Source organism: Chiloscyllium punctatum, chromosome 4, assembly GCF_047496795.1.
Source record: "Chiloscyllium punctatum isolate Juve2018m chromosome 4, sChiPun1.3, whole genome shotgun sequence".
NCBI lineage: Eukaryota > Metazoa > Chordata > Chondrichthyes > Orectolobiformes > Hemiscylliidae > Chiloscyllium > Chiloscyllium punctatum.
Genome location: NC_092742.1, coordinates 35,415,307 through 35,438,022, shown reverse-complemented (window position 1 = coordinate 35,438,022; position 22,716 = coordinate 35,415,307). Strand labels below are relative to the sequence as shown.

Below are 22,716 nucleotides of genomic sequence, written 5' to 3'. Positions count from 1 at the left end.
CCTATGGCAGTATCTGTTAGCTATAATCAAATTGTCCTAACATCCTTCAAACGTAGACTTTTTGAAGTCTGTCTTCTATGGCCTCTTCTGGGCGGGTGAAAGCTAATGATGCTGAGCATTGTTAAAGGAGCAGCGTCCTCATAATGGGATTTATTTATTGCTCATTCTTGTTTACCTTACGAAGGTGATTGAGCTTCTGCCCTGTGTACGTTGCATTTGGTCAAGAGAGACCTGCAATGCTTGGGTCACCATCCTGGAACTGTTACTCAGAAGGGACAATGTATTTCCAAGTCAGGCTGGTGAGTGGCTTAGAGGGGACGTTGCTGTTGGTGTCTCTATCTGCTACTATTAACATTTTTTAGATGGTGGTTGTGGGTGTGATATTGGAAGCAACACAGTGAAGCCCACAAGATTTGGTACCTGTGGTGATGGGATTGTCCTGTGTTAGACCCACTTAACATAGGTTGAGTACTATGGAGTTTAGTAAAATGAAATGATCCTTATTAAAACCTTCAAAGTTATGAAGAGGCTGAACTGAGTATATGCTTAAGCATTGTTTTCCCCTGGCTGGGAGGACTAAAACAAGAGTAAGTGACATATTATTTAAGACTGAGATGAAGAGAAATTTCACGCGAGCAGTTGTGCATCCTTAACATTCCTTACCTAAGAATATTGTGGATGTACAATTTATTGAATGCATTCTGGGTTGAGTTGAGACCTCTTTGGTCATTGAGGGAATTGAAACATGGGAGTGGATAGGAAAATGGAATCGAAGCCCAGCTTAACTGTACTGAATAGTGGAACAGCCTTGATAGTTAGTTTAGTCATCTCCTCACTTCTGATATACTGATACCAGTGCTTTCCTAATTCCAGCTGATAAACCCAAAGCTCTGGAATTCTCTCAATTTCTCTGCCTTTCCATTGCTTGACTCTTGTGCAACCTTCTTAAAAAATCTAACTTTGTTCATTCTTTTGGCCATCCAACCTAACAACGTACTTATGGTTTGGTGTCATTGATTTGTAATGTCTCTGAAATGCCTTGCATTATTCTGCGATGTGAAAAGCACAACATGAATTAAAGTTCTACGTCTCCAGCAGAGAAGGGTTCCCAATTTCACTTTGTTTTACCAGTATCTGACCCTCCTGAGTACAGTTTACACTCATTATTTTACAAATTCAATTTTGTATTGGTTCATACATGGATGTCAGTTGGGCTTGGAATCAAGTGATTCTTCAAACTGAGCATCAGGTGAGTTATTTAGACAGTATCCATTGCCCTTTCCATTATTTGGCTGTCCAGTGTTTTGAGGGTTCGCTGCTGGTGTTGTAATTGACCCGAAGAGATATTTTTGTTTTGGGAGGGACTGGGCATAATCAGATAGTTCTCTGCTGTGACTCCAGCTGCCAATATGGTAATTCTACTGAACTAACTTGGTTCTGGATATGTCTTCAGTCTACAATCAGACACGGGACTTTTTTTTTTGTGAAGCCTTTTGCCAATGTGTGGAGTTTTTTTTTGATACGGAAAGAATCGAATTGCCTGAAGACTTGATTCCGGGGGTAACCCTGAGTAGACCAAGGTGGATAATTTGCTCAATACTTGTGGCCAAAGATTGCAAGCACTTGAGAGTTATCGTTTGTAAATCTTCATGCTCTCAACAAATTGTGGCATAATCTTGCAAGTTGTTGGATTTATGTTAATCTTTTTGGTGCTATTTATTAAACTTTGATTTTTTTTTTTATTCACACTTTAGGACTCCCTGGTATCTTAATGGACAGATTCTCCTTCTCATTACTGTTATCTTTGTTGTTCTACCCCTTGCTCTTCTTCCTAAAATAGGTAATTGTTTTACTTTATTTTCTTTTAGTCCCTAATGCAGAATGTCATCAACAGCATACCATTTTTGATCTGTAGTTATTGCCGTTTTTGAAGTGCTTGCAATATTCTGCTCTGTTTTGGTCATGATTCACTTCAAATTTCTTTATTGCATTATATCACCAGCATAATCTGAGGTGCTTTTTTTTATTTTTGAAAAAAACATTGGGACAACAGCTAATTGAAATTACTTGTCACTTAGGTGATTTATTTGAAATTTGGAATTCTAGGAAGTATTTCTGTATATCGAGTTTGGAAATGAAAGTGGATGAAAATAATTCTAAGATGCAGCTTTGGGAGCACACTATTTATGTATCTTCCAAAGTCCTAAAATTATTCCCTATCAGATGTTTGTGACTTACACCAACCAAACAACAGGATTTTTGTCTTTTTCTAAATGCTGGGGATCTTATTATGCAACACTATTCTACATACATTAACATATTTTACACATGAGTTCCTCACTCCCTTCAGTAACTTTAAAACTAAACTTACAATACGCAGTAAGTGGGGTAACAATCCTTTTAAAATAGTAGAATTTTTTCCTTTATGGAAATTGAAACTGGTACTTTAAACAAAAAATGAAGCCAATGATAGTTGCTTTTAAAGCAAAAGAATGTTACCATGCCAAATTCAAAGCACATTAGTTAATTCTCTATTTAAGATTTTTTGTTTTAAAACTACAGCAAATGAACAGTCGTCTTAGCTGAACTACATACTGCATCAAAAATTTCTGTATAGGTTGGGATTTCCTGGGTCTTCCACCAGCATCTGGCAAGGTGCTTTCTTTAAATCTCTCCCAACTGACCTATTGTAGGATCCATGAATGACGCATGCACTTCTGGCATTTTACACATAGCGATCACAAGTCCCAATACCTTTTAATGTTACTAATTCTGAAGTTTTGGATATGAACATTTGCTCTTGCTTCTTAGGTTTGATTTGAGTATGCCAACCTAAGAGTCCTTCAGTTAATGGGTTTTTAAAAACTTTCTTTTAGATGACAAACAGAATTTCAACTGAATCCTATTAGAAATGTCTCAGCTTTTTTGTTCTTTTACCCCACTTCTGCCTTGTAAAAGTCTCTTGTGACTATACTTACTTGCATGTCATTTTGTTAGTGGCTAGGGAAAGAGGCTGAAACACCAAAAATTGAGTCATAATATCTTCTTTCTTGCACTTCATTTTCCTTTTGTACTGCACAGTTCTCTCTATCATGGTTGCAAACTTTGAACCCAAACACACTCCCCTCTGCAGTTTTGTATTGCCTGGAGGTATTTGGCAACCTCTTCAAATTTCACGTGAGTCATTGTTATAAAGGTGTACAGCATGGAAACAGACGCTTCGGTCCAACCCATCCATGCTGACCAGATATCCCAACCCAATCTAATCCCACCTGCCAGCACCAGGCCCATATCCATCCTTCCTATTCATATACCCATCCAAATGCTGCTTAAATGTCACAATTGTACCAGCCGCCTCCACGTTCTCCGGCAGCTCATTCCAAACACGTACCGCCCTCTGGAAAAAATTGCCCCTTCAGTCTCTTTTTTTTTTTAATATCTTTTCCCTCTTACCCCTAAACCTCTAGTTCTGGACTGCCCAACCCTCGGGAAAAGACTTTGTCGAGTCCATGCCCCTCATGATTTTGCAAATCTCCTAGAAGGTCACCCCTCAACCTCCGCTCCAGGGAAAACAGCCCCAGCCTGTTCAGCCTTTCCCAAATCCTCCAATCCTGGAACATCCTTGTAACGGTGGCACAGTGGTTAGCACTGCTGCCTCACAGTGCCAGAGACCCAGGTTCAATTCCTGCCTCAGGCGACTGACCTGTGCAAACTCCACACAGATATTCTCCCTCTGTCTGCGTTGGTTTCCTCCCACAGGCCAAAAATGTGCAGGTTAGATGAACTGGCCATGTTAAATTGCCTGTAGTGTTAGGGGCAGGGGTCAATGTCGGGGAATGGGTCTGGGTGGGTTGCGCTTCGGCAGGTCGGTGTGGACTTGTTGGGCAGAAGGGCCTGTTTCCACACTATAAGTAATCTAATCTAATCTTAGCAATCCAAAATCTTTTCTGATCCCTTTCAAGTTTCACAACATCCTTCCGATAGGAAGGAGACCAGAATTGCGCACAATATTCCAACAGTGGTCTAACCAATGTCCTGTACAGCCGCGACATGACCTCCCAACTCCTGTACTCAATACTCTGACCAATAAAGGAAAGCATACCAAACGCCGCCTTCACTATCCTATCTACCTGCAACTCCACTTTCAAGGAGCTATGAACCTGCACTTCAAGGTCTCTGTTCAGCAACACCCCTAGGACCTTACCATTAAGTGTATAAATCCTGCTAAGATTTGCTTTCCCAAAATGCAGCACCTCGCATTTATCTGAATTAAACGCCATCTGCCACTTCTCAGCCCATTGGCCCATTTGATCAAGATCCTGTTGTAATCTGAGGTAACCCTCTTTGCTGTCCACTACACCTCCAATATTGGTGTCATCTGCAAACTTGCTAACTGTACCTCTTATGCTCCCATCCAAATCATTTATGTAAATGACAAAAAGTAGACGATCCAGCACCGATCCTTGTGGCACTCGACTGGTCACAGGCCTCCAGTCTGAAAAACAACCCTCTGCCACCACCCTCTGTCTTCTACCTTTGAGCCAGTTCTGTATCCAAATGTCTAGTTCTCCCTGTATTCCAAGAGACCTAACCTTGCTAACCAGTCCCCAAGGGGAACCTTGTTGAATGCATTACTGAAGTCCATATAGATCACATCTACTGTTCTGCCCTCACCAATCCTCTGTTACTACTTCAAAAAACTCAATCAAGTTTGTGAGACATGATTTCCCATGCACAAAGCCATGTTGAATATCCCTAATCAGTCCTTGCCTTTCCAAATACATGTACATCCTGTCCCTCAGGATTCCCTCCAACAACTTGCCCACTACTGAGGTCAGGCTCACTGGTCTGTAGTTCTCTGGCTTGTCCTTACCACCCTTCTTAAACAGTGGCACCACTTTGGCCAACTTCCAGTCTTCTGGCACCTCACCTGTGACTATCTATGATACAAATATCTCAAACAGGCCCAGCAATCATTTCTTTAGCTTCCCACAGAGGTCTAGGGTACACTTGATCAGGTCCTGGGGATTTATCCACCTTTTGTGTTTCAAAGTGCTTATCCAATTTTAGAAAGCTTCCAAGTGACCTTTAGAAGCTTATAAAATCATGAAGGGCATGGATCAGGTAACTGGAAAGGTCTTTTTTTTTTCCCTGAGTTGGTGTATTCCAAAACTGGAAGGCATAGGTTTAAGGTGAGAGAGAGAGATGAGAGTTAAAAAGGGACCTAAAGAGGCAATCTTTTTCAAGTATACAGTAGTGGGCATATGGAAGAAGCTGCTAGAGCAAGTGTTGGAGGAGAGTACAATGACAACATTTTAAAAGGCATCTGGATGGGTATATGAATAGGATGGGTTTAGAAGGATATGGCTCAAATGCTGGCAAACGGGTCTCGATTAATTTATGATATCTGGTCAGTATGGACAAGTTTGACCGAAGGGTCTGTTTCCGTGCCGTATATCTGACTCTGACTATACATGAAAGTAGAACATTCCAAATCATTTCGAACTCAGAGTTTAAAGCTAATCTTGCCATCTTCCTCAATTATTTCACTGATTACCTCTAAATTAGTCTGTATTAGGGATATCCCTCACTCAAAATAAACTAACTCTCTGCTCCAAATCCTTCCAGTTTCATTAGTTAATATGGCTGGCTAACAGGAGGTGCTCAGCTGGAAGGATGCCATAATTGAGTGCCAGTTGCGGGCTCCCATCTTAGACTAAGCAAAAGTCATAAAACATGAAAATAGAAACATGTATATTTTGAACTTTTTTCTACCATCCTTTCCAAATCTCTTCTGTTTCAGAGGGCTGCAAATTTGCCAACATCAGTTGATGTTTTCTGACAATGTTTTTGCATTCTGTTTTAATGACTTTTTTTTTGTAGGAGTTGGAATATATGTAATACTGCTCATTCTTGAGGTTGACCATGACTCTGTAGACCATTATTCCTGCCTTGTAAACTATCAAATGTTTTTATCCTTGCCAGCACTGCTTGTATTTGGGATTTCCTAATACTTGATGTCATTTTTGTTTTCAGAATTTCTTGGTTATACAAGTGGTTTGTCCATCTTATTCATGGTCTACTTTACCATTGTGGTGAGTGAAATTTCCTGTTTGATGCCTTTTTCACATCAGTTAAACTGGTCATTTTTTAGGATAGTTGGTCAACAGAAGACTAATATACCAATGTAAATCCCATCATTTTACATTTTCAGATTCAGTACCTACGTGACCACCAACGTGCAGTATTTTGGTCAATATTAAACGAAGACTTGGATTGTTCTATGCACTATAGGCTGTTTTAGGCTTTCCCTTATTTCCTGTTCTCAGTTGTACCCCTTTTTTAAAAAGAAAGCCAAGATCAAGCAAAAGAGCTTGAATGTTTTCCAATTTTCAGCATTGATTTGTTCATTGGGAGCAAATGTTCCTTATCACATTGCAGTTGCCATTGATGGGAAAAATGAAGATAATGTGCTGAAAATGATGCTTGCTCAACTTGCTTTTCTTTCTTTTTTTTTGGAAGTTGCATAATTAATAGTTTGTTCTATAATTGCTTGAGAACAACCTCAGCCCAGACTAGATGAGAAGCTAGATGTGAAGGGAAGTAGTGAGAAAATTGACCTTGAACCTTTTTATAATGTGCTGTGGAAGGCTACTGCATCACAGTAGCAATCTACTGCCAGAGATCTGCCTTGGGATATTCCTGCCTACTGACCTGCCACTATCAATAGCTGGGAAATTGTAACCAGAAAAAATTGCTCTAACCATGTAATGCACAAAGATATGGAAAATTTGGCGCAACTGTCATTTTATTGGACGTTTTCATTTAATTGCCTGCTACAGCTGTTATGTATTTGTCAAGTGTCACACATTATACTGGAATTAATGATAATGAAACATTACTATAAAATATGTACCATGACTCTACTTAACCTGAGACAGATCCACTGTCCAGATGCACGGGCAATTCCTTGCCATCATAGTACAACATAATTATGAAAAATGTAGCACCATAAGAGCAGTTTTTAAAGCTTGTTCACTATTCAAGTATTTCTTCCAAAGTGAAGTAGTCTTAGAACCAAGCATGCAGATGGCTGATTGTCTCTCATGATCCAATTTAAAAATTACAGTAAAAAGGTAGATCACTTACCCATTTGTGCCTATGCTTGTTATACTTCAATTACATTTATCTATTCTAGTCGTCTCTGGTTCTAATCCTTCTGTTTTTCCTATTTTAAGTATTCACTTTTGTTTCTATGATGCTGTCTCTACATTAATGACTAAAGTGTTTTATTAATCCTCTTTAACAAGTTTTAAATTCTTGCATTCTTTTATAGAAATGTCTGTATTTCACTACAAAAAAATTTGCCACTTAATATTTGGTAGAATTTTAATGTTTTGAGGACCTCTTCTTTTAATTCACCCTCTCCAAAAATATGCTTGGAATTGACAAGCCCATTCATAATGTTTCAATTAGGTTACCATCATTAGAGTTGTAGCCAAAGAGCACAAAGTACTTTTTGGCCCAACTTGTCCATGCTGACCAAGTTTCCTAAACTGAACTATTCCCATTTTTTCGTGTTTGGCTCCTATATTCTAAAACCTTCCTATCCATGCACCTGTCCAAATGTATTTTTAAATATTCATAATTGCGCTTGCCTCTACCACTCCTCTGGCATCTCTCTTTTTATATGCAGGTCAGTTATATTTCCTCAAATTTGAACAAAAAATGATTGCACTTCAAAACTACTTTTGTAGGGTGCTATTTTAAGTACCTCCATGGTGGCTCAGTGGTTAGTATTGCTGCCTCAGCACCAGGGACCCAGGTCCGATTCCAGCCTCTTGCAACTGTGCAACTCCACATAGACGTTCTCCCAGTGTCTGTATGGATTTCTGCCAGGTGCTCCGCTTTCCTCCCACAAGCCAAAGGCGTGCAGGTCAGGTGAATTGCCTGTGTGAAATTGCCCAGTGTTGGCTGCATTACTCGGGGGTAAATGTAGGGGAATGGGTGGATGGGTTACTCTTCGGAGGGCCTGTTTCCATGCTGTAGGAAATCTAATATAATAGTAATACAATTTGAATCAGGTCTGAGTTCAAGCTTCCAACAAAAGCACAGTGATAGCTGAGTACTTTTTTAAAATTCTCCAGGCTGCTTTACATGCCATTTTGTTAGAAGCAAAACCCTAGGAAATATGATAAATTCCTTTCCGGGAAAGGAGAAATATTTAAGTTGGATAAATGTTTTTATCTATACAAATGTAACAGACCAGAAATTTGAACACTTTTTTTGGGACTCTTATCATATACGCTCTTTGTAAATTAAAATCTCAATCTGTTATTGATTGTTGTTTTAAATTTTGGTGATTTGCTGTTTTGATTTGTCAGAAATTGACTGTACTTGTGCTTGCAAGTCATTTATGAATATGCAGTTTGCTCTAAGCAAGTGAAGCTTTCAACTTAACTGGAAGCTGTAGATACTGGATTAGTGGTGCTGGAAGAGCACAGCAGTTCAGGCAGCATCCAACGAGCAGCGAAATCGACATTTCGGGCAAAAGCCCTTCATCAGGAATAGGCATCAGGCATTCCTGATGAAGGGCTTTTGCCCGAAATGTCGATTTTTGCTGCTCATTGGATGCTGCCTAAACTGCTGTGCTCTTCCAGTACCACTAATCCAGTATTTGGTTTTCAGCATCTGCAGTCATTGTTTTTACCTGGAAGCTGTAGATATCTAGCCCCTTGTCTTGCATGATCTTTCTTTTACTAAAAGGAAAAAAAAGTGAACTTTAAAATGGGTAACTGAGGTGAAAGCTATGGAAAATTTGAATTATGGTACAAGTTAGAAAGTTTTTTTTTTGTTTTTTCCCTTCACTTTAATAATGCAGTAATATGCATTAATGTGCTATAGTGTTAGTGACAATTAAACCATTTCTATAGCCTTATCTCTGCACCATACCATTCTCTTTTGCTTCACGTAACCCTCTTTCCCTGTACAAGGCTTTCTTAATCATTATTGCAGTCAAGTCAAAAACTTCTGCAATTTAGATACTTCTGCAACCTAATTTAATTGCAACATAGGCATAGCTTTTATAATAGACTACCGAAACCTCTTAAATGCCAATACTTGTGATTCTGTATCCCATTATTTGCATTTGGGTGTTTTTAAATTAACATGAATTGACTTCTGCAGGTTGTGGTTAAAAAATGGTTCGTTCCTTGCCCGCTGTTTAATGGCACTGTGAACTACTTTCAGGTAAGACACCACCTTTTTGATATTGCTGTGATGGTTAAGGAGATTAGAATGATTTCTTGCTGTTGGTTTAATATGAGGCTCTACTTAATGTTATGTTGAAGAAATGACCACTCACTCATAACTAAGTTTAATTTGATCAGACATGATATTGCTTTAACTGTTGTGAAAGCAGATTTAATTGAAAAGTAAACCGACTTGAATGAAAACAAACAAATTGCAGGATAATGGAGGGAGTGAGCAAGGGATAGGATTAATTAGACACCTCTTTCAAAGCATGGGCATGAGTACAATCAAATAGCTTCCTTCAGTTCTGTTACTGTGATAATTATCACTGATTCTAGGCCTTAACTGTGCCACACTTATCTTGTTTTGAGGCTGAAGTATCATCTAAATGCATATATAAAGGAAGGATTTAATAAACCAGTACAGAAGTTCAAGGATTAAAATTGCCATTGATAATTCAGAGTTTGTTTTCAGCAATGCTCTAAAGTGCAAGACAAAATAAAAACTTATTAAGATGAATTGTTTTAAGGGGAAGAAAACAGCATTTTGTACTCCAAGAAGAGTGCTCATTGAATGGATTCTGATTGGCGGAGGCACGTCGCTCAGAATCCAGTGAGGATATTTTTCAAGTCCTGGGTTTGGTGTGATCCTATGGTGATATCCTCTATTTGGGCATACATAATGTTGTTAAAACTGAACTTGACTGCGTAAGTTGCTGAGTTTCATTGTGATTCCTTATTCACAGAAATGTTGGAAAGTTTATATTACCATGATGTAGCAGTATAGATGTCTGATTTCCTGTTGTACATTAGTGAACAGACCCGCAATGTTAAATGATGATCTGGATGCTGTTTTGCTATTGATATGCAATTCATGTATGGCTTTCACAAATTAATGAATCCATCAACAGATAAGTAGAAACCTTGCACTGATTTAGTTGTAGAAATTTACTAAACTGTTTGTTTGGTTTGTGTTATCTGTGGACAAGTAATGATAGGTATAAAGAAAAATCACTTGAATTGGGCAGCCTGTATATGCCTTTGCATAATGTGGCATGAAAATGAATGAATGGGGAGAAGGGTGGTTGCCTTACTGTGGCACAAGGAATCTCTAGTTCCATGCTATGTTTTCAAGTGGCTCTAGATTTTTTTCCATGTATGGGACGAAGGCCTCCAAAACAATCTATTTAAGAATCCCATTTTTAAAGAACTTTAAATTTGTTTTTTATTTTTGCTGTTCTATTTTTAAAATGTTAATATTAGAAATGAATGCTTTCCATTTCCAACTTCACTAGCATTGACATCACTTTTTCAGTCAGTGTATTTCTGTTTTTAGTGAACTGCCTTCTAATCTGCCTCATATTGCGGATTGAGTAATTTAGTACTGAACTCTCTCATTCGTTGTCCAAACTTTTCACTTAAGGTCCCAAATTTGGTTAGTTTGAGACCCATGTTACTGCTGGAGAAACTCGACATGTATGGCAGCATCTGTCAAATAAAAACTGAGTTAATGATTTAAGTCCAGTATGACACTTCCTTGAACTTCAAGGTTTAAGATTATTTTCACATGAAGCAATTTCAGTGTATGAAAGCTTCGAATGGAATATGTTAATGTCATGAACAGTACCTACTTCAATTGAATTGCAAACATTCTACCTTTAAACACAGATGAATAGAATTGTTGCAGTTTTAAACTTTTTTTATTTATTGCTTTCTGGAATGTCCAACAGTGAAATTTCTCCATTCCCTAAATAGCTACTAGATTCTGTCCCTAGGCTTGCTCCTAATCTACTTTCTCATGACATTAGATGAGGATATGCGGATATCAAACTTTTTTAATGTTTATCCTACTCTTGCACATCAAAAATGGTAGGTGTTGTTTATTGTTCATATCCAAGTACATAGCACTTTTCCCCCCTCCCCATTGTGAATTATTTCTTGGTGTGTGGGGGATGGAGGAGAGATATATTAATGGTGATTTCAAATACGTGTGCAAGATAATCACTGTACACTATATACCAGAGTGAAAAACTAGACATCAGATTATTTTAAGGGTCTTGTTAGACTGTAAAGGTTTTTTTTTCTTTTTTCTTGTTTAGAACTTTAGTTCTGAATGTAAACCAAAGCTTCTACAAATTTCATCCAAGGTTTGTACTCTAGTTACTTGGTCTGCAAGAACGGTTTGTTTGTATTCTCATTATACAATTTATAATCAATTAACTTTCCAAGAAAAGTTGCAATTTTAAATATCTGGCTGTTCAGTGTTGTTGAACATTAAATGTGAGTCTAGCTCTTTAATCACTTGCAATATGTAATTTGCATATAGGATCCAATTTTAATTTTGCTGTTTTCTTTTTAAACTAAGCCATTGTTTTATAGGTGCAGGTAACTTTTTAAAATCTGAACTAAAAGGCAAGAAGCAATTTCCTGTGAATGAATGTGCCTGTTTATTAACCACTGGTAGACATATTCACTTAACATCATGACCCTTCATGTTATGGCATGAAATATCTGAACTAGGCTTTCTGAAATGGAATGGTAACTTGTACTGTGGGGCCCCTCTTAAAATCATTGTATCCTGAATAACAAAACTGCTGTCAGCACTTTATGCTTCAGCACAAATGGTATGGTTGATGCCAGTTAACATCAGGCTTACATGAGGGTTCCTTAATGCCCCACTCAGTTAAATGCTGCCTTTAATGTTAAAGGTAGTCACTTGTGACCTGCCTCTGGAATTCAATGCTTTGTCTTTGCTTGAGTCAAATTTTGAAGTCAGTAGTCCTGACAAAAATCAAACACCCTCTGAGTGAACATGTTATTGCTGAGCATGTATCACTTGATAAAGCTGTTAATGATGACTCTGATCACTTTAAATCATTTGTCATGCACATTAAGTCCAATTTTATCCATAAATGTATTTTAACACTGCAATTTTTCTTCATCCCGTAGAGTGCATACGCAATTCCAACAATGGCATTTTCATTTCTCTGCCATACATCAGTGTTGCCAATTTACTGTGAACTCAAAAGGTATGTCATGCAGAGAGTCTAAGTTTTGCAAGCATCATATCTCTAAGTATCCAATTGATTATGCATCGCTTTTCAACTTGGGAAGCAGTCTAAAATTCTGGCCTTAGATTGTTGAAATTAGTATCAAATCTATGTTCAGTCATGAAGTGTTCAAAGGCTTAAATTAGTTATGCTGAATATTCAATCCTGCTCTTTCACAACTTCAGTGATTTCACACATCCCAGTTTCTCTATTGAAGAAAAGTAAGCAATTAGATAATTTACTCATGTTTACTAGTCAGTTTGTGAAAGATGCTGTGGAACTCAAGAATAAATTATCAAAGTCTGCTGACTTGAGTAATTTGATGCTGTGATAGTGGCAAGGTAAAACACAGCCTTACCCAGAAATACTTAGTGTTGGATAACCAGGAATCATTTTCATTCCCAAATACCTGCCATTAGTTAGCATAAACATATAAGTGTAATTTTCCTCAATATTTTAGCTTGTATATGCAAATTTAACACTTCTAATTGAGAGCGTTGCGAAACTGGGGTTTCAGACATACGTGAGTATTCTGTGCATCTTGCAACCAAACACATGTAACACTATTGTTTGAATTTCTTTTGAACAGGCCTTCAAAGAGCAGGATGCAAAAAGCAGTTAACATAGGAATGATTCTGAGTTTTTCGATCTACATGCTTTCTGCCTTGTTCGGCTACCTGACGTTTTATGGTTTGTTGTATATTAATTATAATATTTTGAAAGTTGTTTCTGTAGTGCTTCCAAAACTCTAAGATTTTTTTTTCTTCTTTCAGCCAATGTGAACTCACAGTTGTTGCACAGTTACAGCCAGTATCTGCCACGGGACCCCGTCATTATGTCAGTTAGAATATGTATACTCTTCTCTGTGCTTCTGACAGTGCCTCTAATCCATTTTCCAGTGAGTTTTGACAAAGATGTGGTTTTTTGTGTGTACTTTACCATTTTGTTTTCATTTTAAATATGGCTCAAGACTGTTCAGTCTATCAAACTTGACTTTAAAATATTCATCGCTTCCATAGTCTTTGTTAGTAGCTTTGTCATACTCTTTATCCTAAATGCATGACATTTAATGGGATATCCTTACACCTCTGCTTTATTTATTTGATCCTTTATCATTAGACAAATTGAACACTGGTCCCTGAATTAACAGCAGTGTCTTTTTGTCAGTCATAGTCTTAATTTTGTGCACCAAAATAAAATAAAAGCAACCTGAGACTTGTTGTGCAGATCAAATCATTAAAACAAAAAACAAAGTTGCTCTGATGTATTTAGGTTTGTAGTTCCCGGAAGTGTTGATGGTTTTTGTGCTGTGGTAGGAGAGATATGAGATTTTAGTCAACTTGGAAATTACAACTTGAGCAAACCACCTATTGGTCATTAGAGGGAAATCTACCTCATGCTGTGCTTGAACAGGTTTGAGTATCAATCTATTGTAGTGAGAAGAGGCCCAAATAACAAAAGTCATACCTCTGGAAAGGTAGCTTTGAGAAAAGTGGAAATAAAAACAGGATTTGTGTCTTCCACAGTATTTTAAACTCAAGGGGAGGTTAACAAAGTTTGTAAACCTCTTGGGAAAAGCATCTAACTTGTAATTAATAATGCAAATGTATCTTTCAAAATAAGGCGTGGCTTTTTTCTCCAATACTAAAAAGTTATGTAATTGAAGTTTTTCATCTTGCAATCAAGACATGAGTAAGAATTACAATGTAAACAAAAGCAATTTGTAAGAGTAGAGAATGTGGGTTAGTTGACAAGTGGATTCTGTTTAGGTGCATCACCATGAAGAATACACTAGTTAGATTATAACTGCCTTTGGAAAATGAGCCAAAAGGTGGCTGTCACCGATTTTTATTACTTTGAAATCGGTTCATTGCGTGTACATCTTCTGTCGGCGAAGAACAGTCTTGTGTTAATGAAGTTTTATACATGTGTCCAGATTGAATGCCTAATTAGCAATCTTTTTTTAATTGTTCGCTGTATAATTCTTAGCACAGGAATTCAGTTAGATTATCTAACAAATATTGTCCATTTGCAGAAAATCATTTAATGTTGAGCACTTGGATTTTGCAAGTACAGGCTGGGTGTGTAAAGTCAGTCCCTAACTTTTCTGAACAGGCAAGGTAATGTTTTTTTAAAAATCTACAAGTCTTTTTGGGATGTACAGCCTACATGTCTACCCCAATATCCAGCATCATACCAGCACCGAAAGTCACATACCAAGTTATTTATCGGTGTGACAGACGCATTTTTGGCTTTTCTGATGCCATCCTGTTAGTAGTAAATAACATATTACTTCAAATGGTAGCAATTTGGAACAGCTAGCTTTGTCTGTTGCAGAAACATTGAGGTACCTTGCTCGTGCAGCTAATCTGAGGTAGGGCTGGGCACTTTTCAAGATTTGAAATGACAGATTTAGGCCCATTCATGAGTTTGCCCAATTTTTATATACAGAGGAAGCAATCTGATCAGGATGGTCATTATCTTACAAGGAAAGTTTTTTGATCCACCCTATTTGAGCATGTACTGTGAGCAAATGTCCTGTTCATAATGTTGCCAATAAAACTAATCTTGTATTTGGAACTGTCCAAATCCCAATACCTGTTGCCCAGTATAGGTAAGTTTGCAGTAGTTAAAATCTGCCAGAGTTTTCAAGTCTCCCGTCAAGGGATGGGTGCTCATTTAACTCCTCCAATACAAGGCTAAATTTGAGTGCTATGTTTGTATTTGCATTTAAGAATTTGCTTACATGCCTCAATGGGATTCAAACTGCAAACATTCCAATTACTTCAAGTACACAAGGGTTTGGAGGCTAGGAGTCATCCCACCAAAGGAATGTTCCTCATGGATCCCAGCAAAGACTATTGAGATCTGGCCACAAGGGGATCCCAAGATTTTTGCCATCTATTTGGGAATATGTAATATCTCTAAATGTACAAGTTAGTTCATCAGTTCAATTATTATTACTGATTGAAACATTGGGTCCAGATGGGAGAACGGTGAGGATTGCAGATGCTGGAGATCAGAGTCGAAGAATATGATGCTGGAAAAGCACAGCCGGTCAGGCAGCATCCGAGGGGCTGGAGAGTCTACATTTCGACTCCCCTGCTCCTCAGATGCTGCTTGACCAGCTGTGCTTTTCCAGCACCATATTCTTCAACTCTGATCTCCAGCATCTGCAATCTTCGCCTTTCTCCCACCTGAAGTGAAATTTAATGCAGTAGTGAAGGTTGTTCTACTGAAGCGGAATCTCTATGGGTAGAGCATAGAGGAGCAATTCCTGAAGTGTGTATGGAATGTTTTTTTTTTTTAAATTGATTACTGAGGAGCTGACCAGGAAACTGCCCATCATAGACTGGGCATTGCAATCTAAATAATTACTACAATGGTAAGCAGTGCATACTGACTATGAACTTTGTGTAAGAGCAATTATGATATTATGAGCTGTGCTTACACGTTTTAGTTTTCAGCAAGGCTGTCAGGTGCTGAGCCACAAAACCAATGGAAACTAATTGGACCTAGTAAGGATGGTTTACATTTGATAGTCTTGTCTGTTCATGAATGTTCCTTTTGTCAGGTTTACAGATCTGTATGTTCAGGTTAGTCTTGAGGCCTCCAACGTCGCCATGTTGTATATGAAAATTTGATAGGATGCTAGGTATATCTGTGCTAGATCACTTGAGTGCACTTTAAAGGATTTAGCATCGTTCAATGCTTTATAGTATGATATCTGAGAGCAAAGCTCAAACTGGGCAAATTCCACTTCCCACTGTTTGTGGGATAGAAGTGCACCAAAATTGGCAAAGTTAATTGGATTTGTGTAATGCCACTTAAGATTGGTCTTATCAGAAACTATACCGAGAAATGAAGGTAGATCATTTATTTTTGCTCTATTGTGAAAACTCTCAAATGGGCCCAAGGCCACCCCTTCAGTCCTGAAAAGTGCCTTCCTGTGATTATCATGGAATTTTGAGGTTTCTCACAGGGATGAGTGGTGAAGCTAGCTGTTTCATACTGCTGCTTTCAGTAGCAACACAACTGATGGTTGCCCCTAACAGGATGGTGCTGGCAACCCACAGGGTGTTCTGTCAGTCTCTGAATAATGCGGTATGTGAATTTCCATGCTGGAGTGATGCTAGCTATATAAAAGTTGTTGCAAAGACTGGCAGATTGTATTGAATGGCATTTTTCTTTTGGGCTGTTCACAAGCAATAAGATACTACCAGTATCCAGCCAGCCTTCACTTGCAAAACTCCAAGCAACATCCAGCATTTTAAATGATTGATTGATTGGACAATGTGATTTGGACAGTGTTTGTTATCCTGAATGTTCTAAGAATTATACTACAACCAATTTAAGAATGAGTAGTGGCTTATAGTAAAGTGCATTGCGTACTGAATCGATTATATTGATACATGGGCCTTCATTCTTTCAGACAAAACATGTACAACCGTTGTCTATTTCAATTCCGCAAAATAGGTGCAGCCACCCTCTGGTAATGCTTCAACCAAAGGAATCAGTCAACTTATCTGGTTTAAATTTTTAAGCAAAACTTGGTTATTAAGTTGTGGTCATCTAGCTGCATTTTCCATGGCAATGCCTTCTACCAGAATTCAGTTATCAACCAATCAAAACGCACTCTTCTCAGATAATATAAAATGTTTTCCCCTTTGTCTTGTACTCATCAGGACATGTGCAGGAATATAACATTGACAAAAACTCTTTTTACATTACAACTGTTTCTGTACTGTCAAATGATTATTTGATATTGTATTGATCATGCATTATATAAATTTCTTTTGTATTGAAGCAATGACCAAACTATATAAGCTCTAAAAGGATCAGGACATTCACCTGAAGTAAGAATAGAGATTTATGATGACTAATCAGTCATGGCTTTAGTTTTTAGTTTTGGGTTTTAGTTTTAGTTTTAATGTAATATGTTTTTAATAAATGCAGGTATAACAGTATTAATTTTAAGGTTTACTATAAATATGGTTTTTCTGCAGAGCCTGGAAATATGTACTAAATTTGAAAGAAAATATTTTCAAATTTGTTTGATTTTAAAATGTTTTATTAGCCTTGTATAATGAAACCATCTTCTGTTACGTTTGGTGTTTTGAGCTCCACTACCAAGGAGCACTTTGTACTTCAATGACCCCGTTTAACATTTGGCTTGATTCTAAGAGCATATCCTTATCATTGATACATTTTTTTTTTCTGCAGGCAAGGAAATCTTTAATGCTGCTATTTTGTTCAAGATGCCCCTTCTCATGGTTGTGTCATATACTTGTCACACTTGTTATTCAGACAGTGATTGTGTTATTGGCAATCTATGTGCCAAATATTCAAAATATCTTTGGTGTAGTTGGTAAGTTGTTTTATTATTTTGGTCTTTAATCAAGCTGAAAGTAAATTACAAACACTACAAGTAGAATCTGGGAAAAATATAAACCATTTAGCATTTCTAGTCTCCTAAATAAATAAAGTATGGATTGTAACATGGCAGTAAAAGGGTTTGGAGCACTTATGATTTTAAGTGTAAATGATGAATGTCAGGGACATTGTAGTACAAGTAAGAATCATTTTAAGACCGGCATTAATCTGGCCTATGCTTTCATCTCCCCCCAATTATAAGCAACTCATGAAGGATGAGGCATTAGGTTAACGACCAGAAAGGCTAAAGAGTACATTTCCTAGTTAAATGAACACTGAAGTTTCTATTTGTGTTCCAGTGTTGAGCATTATCCTTCTGATTTCACATTTTCAAGCTGCCATAAGGTGGTTTAGTGTAGGAAAAAGAAATCTGAACTTGCTTTCTCATTCCTTCACCACCCCCACCCTCCCCAGCCCACTCCATCTAAATAAGCTTTGTCAATAATTATGAATCTGGGTCTCGAGTTAGTGACCTTCCTATCTGTGTGGGCTGTTCATCTTGTGCAAAGCAATTGAATCTCCTGTTAACCTCGATCCAAAGGTGATTACTCCAGTGTATCTAATGTTTTCCTCATCAATTACAACTTTGTTTCTTTTCTTGTCCCATCTCCTCCATTTTTTTTTTCCCCCCTCAAAATATGGATATTTTGGCTCATGTCTTGGACATTAAGCAATTAGGATGTTTTTGAGAGGAAAGTAGATCAACACAAGGTAATGCTGATATGGTTAGATGAAGTTCTGAAGGAGAAGACCTAGTGTGAAACGTAAATTATATGCATAAATCATTCAGACCATTGATCTGCTCCACAGCATGTTCTTTACACAATTCTGTGTAAAAATCCAAATTGCATACACAATTCACTTGTTTTGCCTTTGATTTGCAAAATATGGCATATGCAAAATGCTATGTACAGCTTAATTTGTATCATTTTATGATTTAAAATTCTCTCCCTTTCTTCAGGTTCCACAACTTCAACTGCTTTACTATTTATCTATCCTGGACTCTTTTACTTGCAAATAAGCAGAGAATCTTTAAAATCTTCAAGGAAGCTTAAGGTGAGTTTTGAAGTATCTAACTTTACACTAAAAACTGTAATGGCAAAATCTGGATTTCTTTTTATCATAAGGTGATGGATATTCCACTCTACCGGCCATTGGTAATAAAGCAGAGTGTTGGAGTTCCTTTTTTTTTACGCTTGCATCTGTTGAATTCAAAATGTTTTTGTCCATTTTATTGTTAGCACACATCCTTACTCCATTCTATTTTCAGTAATTTATCACATTGATCATATTTTCAAATGTTTAATCAGTTTAACAACAGTCCTTCCTGCCGCAAGTACTTGTTTCCTTTCACGTTAAGTAAATATGGTTAGAATAATCCATATTATCCTTTCTTTTTTGACCTATATAACAAAGGCATTCTAAATATAGGTACACAACCCTTTAACCGAAATGCTTGGGACCAGCTGGTTTTCAGAATTCGGAATATTTTGAATTCTGTAATAAGTGACTGTTCAACGGTGACATTTTAAAAAATCTTTTACCGGACAGCAGTCTCCATGTGAGTAACGATCCCTGAGATAGAATTGAGGCCAGCCGGTGCTGGGCTGCTCCCCTTCATGTCACATCTAAGTGACCCGAATCGAGTGGGTCTGGAGTTGGATTAACTGTTGCACGCCAAACAACCTTTATTAATGAGATTTAAAAACTTCAAAAAAACCTTCAGATTTTGGAGCTTTTTGGGATTTGGGATTTCGGATAAAGGGTTGTCTACCTGTACCTCAGGCATGGACCTCAACAGATTGAAATTACTATAGACATGTGGAAACATCAAACACACCAGTCCTTCTTTGAATGATGTATTGCTTTATTCTCCTTTCTATTATTCTGTGCTTTTTATCAGGCTAACCAGCCTTGAGTGAAGGACATTAATCAGTGCCGCCATCAATCTTGTCTATGGAGTACAGGAAAGTAGCAATGTACCAAGTGGTAGCAGGGGGCTTAATTTTTGTAGCTCAAACCCAAAGTGACACTGCACAGGCGTGTGCATTTCACCTTTTAAAGGAAATGGAGTATACATACACATTTGATTACCTGCATAACTCTTATTGGACCATGTATCCTATCCCTAGGCACATGGTTTCAACATATCCGTTTGTACATTTAGCAAAGCACTAACCCAATTCAAAGCCATATATCAACATCTATATAATAAAGTAATTCCAAGCTGACACTTGGTTTGTACGCCACTACTGATCAGTTTAGTAATCTCGAGGCTGCTGAATTTTAAAATGAAATAAGGATTGTGTAGAAATGTTTTTGTATTTTCTTTCCTTTATTTGTTCATTTTTTCTTTTGTTTCACCAGGCTCTAGGATTGATTATTCTAGGCATTCTCATTGGGTCAGTTAGTTTGCTTGTTATCATTATAACCTGGCTGCACAATGAAAATTGAGCCTAATCAATGGAATTTGCACAAAGTGAAATCGCACAACTCAGGAAGTCATCAGTTGAACAGTGAAATCAACTTTGCAAATGTGTATTTTTCTGCTGACTTACTGGCAATATGATGACAAGTGAAATTACTTTTTGTTAGAAGTGGGATCAGGTCCTCTGAATCTCAATGGAAATGAAAATAAAACTTGCGATTGGGCATTCAGATTTGTGCAGGATCAAAATTAATGCTATGCTTTGCTTATGTTCAGTAACTATTCTCAATTGGGTTAGGGTGGCAAAGACTTCAACTGATGTGAAGCCATATTACCATGGAGAAACTTTTCTACCAAAAGGCAAATCTCTAACATTGTAAACTGATAAAACTCAATTTCAATGACTGGTACAATGTTTTTTTGTAACTTTAATTAAATTGCAGTATAAATATTGGTGATTTATGGTAAGTTTTATATTTTTTCTTATAATCCAGAATGGTCAGTTGAAATTAAATATTTAAAACTAATCTTTATTGATAAATGTGCACATAAGGTGACGTTAAATTTGTTCAGACAAAAGTCAAACAGTATTATTGCATACTTTGGGTTAAGAAGTAAACCTAGGTTATCACCTATAAATATATTTTGCACTTTGAGTTGTGCATTTGATTCCTTGTGTACCTGTTAAATAATGTTCAACATCATCTTGACCTTTATGCTAGTAAATATATATGTTAAAGGCCTTTTTTTTCTGCTTTTTAAATTTGTTTAATTAAAGTTGTATTAATGGAATACTAAGGGAGAGAATGAGTTCTGATCAATTTTGACACCAAACTTTTTGTATCGAACCAGTGAGTAATAAATCAAAATACAGAAGTCTTTTAAAGTGCTGCACTCTTGCCTAACTTCGCGTTAACATTATATAATGATGCAAATTACTAATGTGGCTTTGATAGTCCATTTAGAAAAGTCTCCCCTTGATTAACAGTTTAATGTTTTAACTGAGGGGTAATATGGTTAACATTTGTCTTGAGGTTCTAAGTAAACTGTTTTTTAATAAGTGACTTTGTTTAAATGTTTTTGAAGTCATTCTGCTTGGCAGTTAACACTTGGACTTTGAATGATCAAAGGCATACAATAGCTGTCACTCGGTTAGATTAATGTTGTTTATGCATTCAGCCAGATTAGGCTGCACATAAAAATGTTGCTGACTGCTGAAGTGCTACTTTTATTCACTAGTGTAACTAATATTTTTGTTCTGAGCTTTAGTCAAGTGTTTTTTTTTTGTTGTTTATTACTTTGTACTAGCCACACACTCACTCCCCAAGTTTTTGCATTAAAGTAAATTTGCCATTTTAAAAATTGAAATCCATTTTGCCTTTTGATCTTGATGACCTCTAACAATTGTTTTTTTTTAAATACTGGTTGCATATTGTAGCCTATTATGTTTTACTGAATGTCTAATTTATGTTCAGCATTGAAAGTATCTTTTTACATTGGTTTTTCCATTGTATATTAAAAGATAAATATTTGTTTACATTTTTCTGGAAAATATTTATTGTGAAATCTTGCACTACTATTTTCAATTATCTTTTGACTTCTGTACAACAGAACAACTTATGTATTGCCTATTTTCTCTTTGGTTCCTGAAAGTGTCTTGTTCTTTCATTTTTCTTTTGAATTCCACTGTGGGGGTGGGGGGAGAAATCATTTTGCTCTGAATTCCCACGGCATTGCAATAATCCTGGGTTTTTTTCTTTAAATCACACTACTTTTTTAGATTTTGACCCTTCAGTTCTGTTAATACATGTCAAACCAATCTTGTTTTCTTCAGGATTCTGTTTTAATGCACTTTGATATTCTGTTAATAAGTCAGGCTGTTTGTTAAATCTGTCATTTACCTTCAGAAAGCTATTGAACTGTATTTTAAACCTTTTTTGAATATTTCCAAATCTTAGTGTAAATTCCATCATCAAACTTGAATACTGCAGTGGTTAATTATGAATTATTGTAAAATAAAGTGTATGCAACAGTGTTATCATTCTGATGTGCATTGTGTTGTTATAAAGTCTACTGGAGAGGACTGGCTTTAAAATATATTTTTGGGCTTGGCATCAATCTCCATTCCTACACTTGGCTTTTGTTTTTGTTTTGAAAAGAAGAGTAATTCCTTTTGAAGGAAATGGCTTATGCTGGATGCCAGCCTCTCTTTCTTTCATTTGAGACTTGAACTGGGAATCTTGATTATTTCTTTTGAACTATTCACCAGCAGAATTCCAGTTTGTCCTCCTTTTAGCATTTTGAAGCAACAATTGAAGATCTGGGGACTCTGGCAAAGATACTTCTCTCTGAGAGATGTTGGGATAAATTTATATCCCCTGCCTAAAATTAACTAATCTTACATCAACTAGGAATATACCAAATTTTGATACTTCTGTGAGTGACATTTATACATGGGTTTTTTTTGAGGAATCCCAGTGGATTTTATTTTCTCCCAAAGTTTTGGCTTATTCGTCTTGCCTATATTTGACTACATTTCGCTCATCTTAGCAAG

The 22,716-nt window shown here is 37.0% G+C and overlaps 1 protein-coding gene across 7 annotated transcripts in view; it reads left to right on the top strand.

Annotated features, from left to right (window-relative positions):
- slc38a6 (solute carrier family 38 member 6) overlaps positions 1-22,197 on the top strand; it is a 54,225-nt gene extending 32,028 nt beyond the window's left edge. For 6 of the 7 annotated variants that reach the window (XM_072568365.1, XM_072568367.1, XM_072568370.1 and 3 more), the window contains 10 exons: positions 1,755-1,840; positions 6,037-6,095; positions 9,187-9,249; positions 11,351-11,398; positions 12,201-12,280; positions 12,891-12,991; positions 13,075-13,199; positions 17,525-17,669; positions 18,696-18,790; positions 20,102-22,197. In XM_072568365.1, the coding sequence (XP_072424466.1) occupies positions 1,755-1,840; positions 6,037-6,095; positions 9,187-9,249; positions 11,351-11,398; positions 12,201-12,280; positions 12,891-12,991; positions 13,075-13,199; positions 17,525-17,669; positions 18,696-18,790; positions 20,102-20,188 (889 nt within the window). In that variant the 3' untranslated portion in view covers positions 20,189-22,197. The remainder of the gene's footprint in view (positions 1-1,754; positions 1,841-6,036; positions 6,096-9,186; positions 9,250-11,350; positions 11,399-12,200; positions 12,281-12,890; positions 12,992-13,074; positions 13,200-17,524; positions 17,670-18,695; positions 18,791-20,101) is intronic. The other variant, XM_072568368.1, reaches the window with a different exon arrangement.
- The last annotated feature ends 519 nt before the right edge of the window (positions 22,198-22,716 follow it).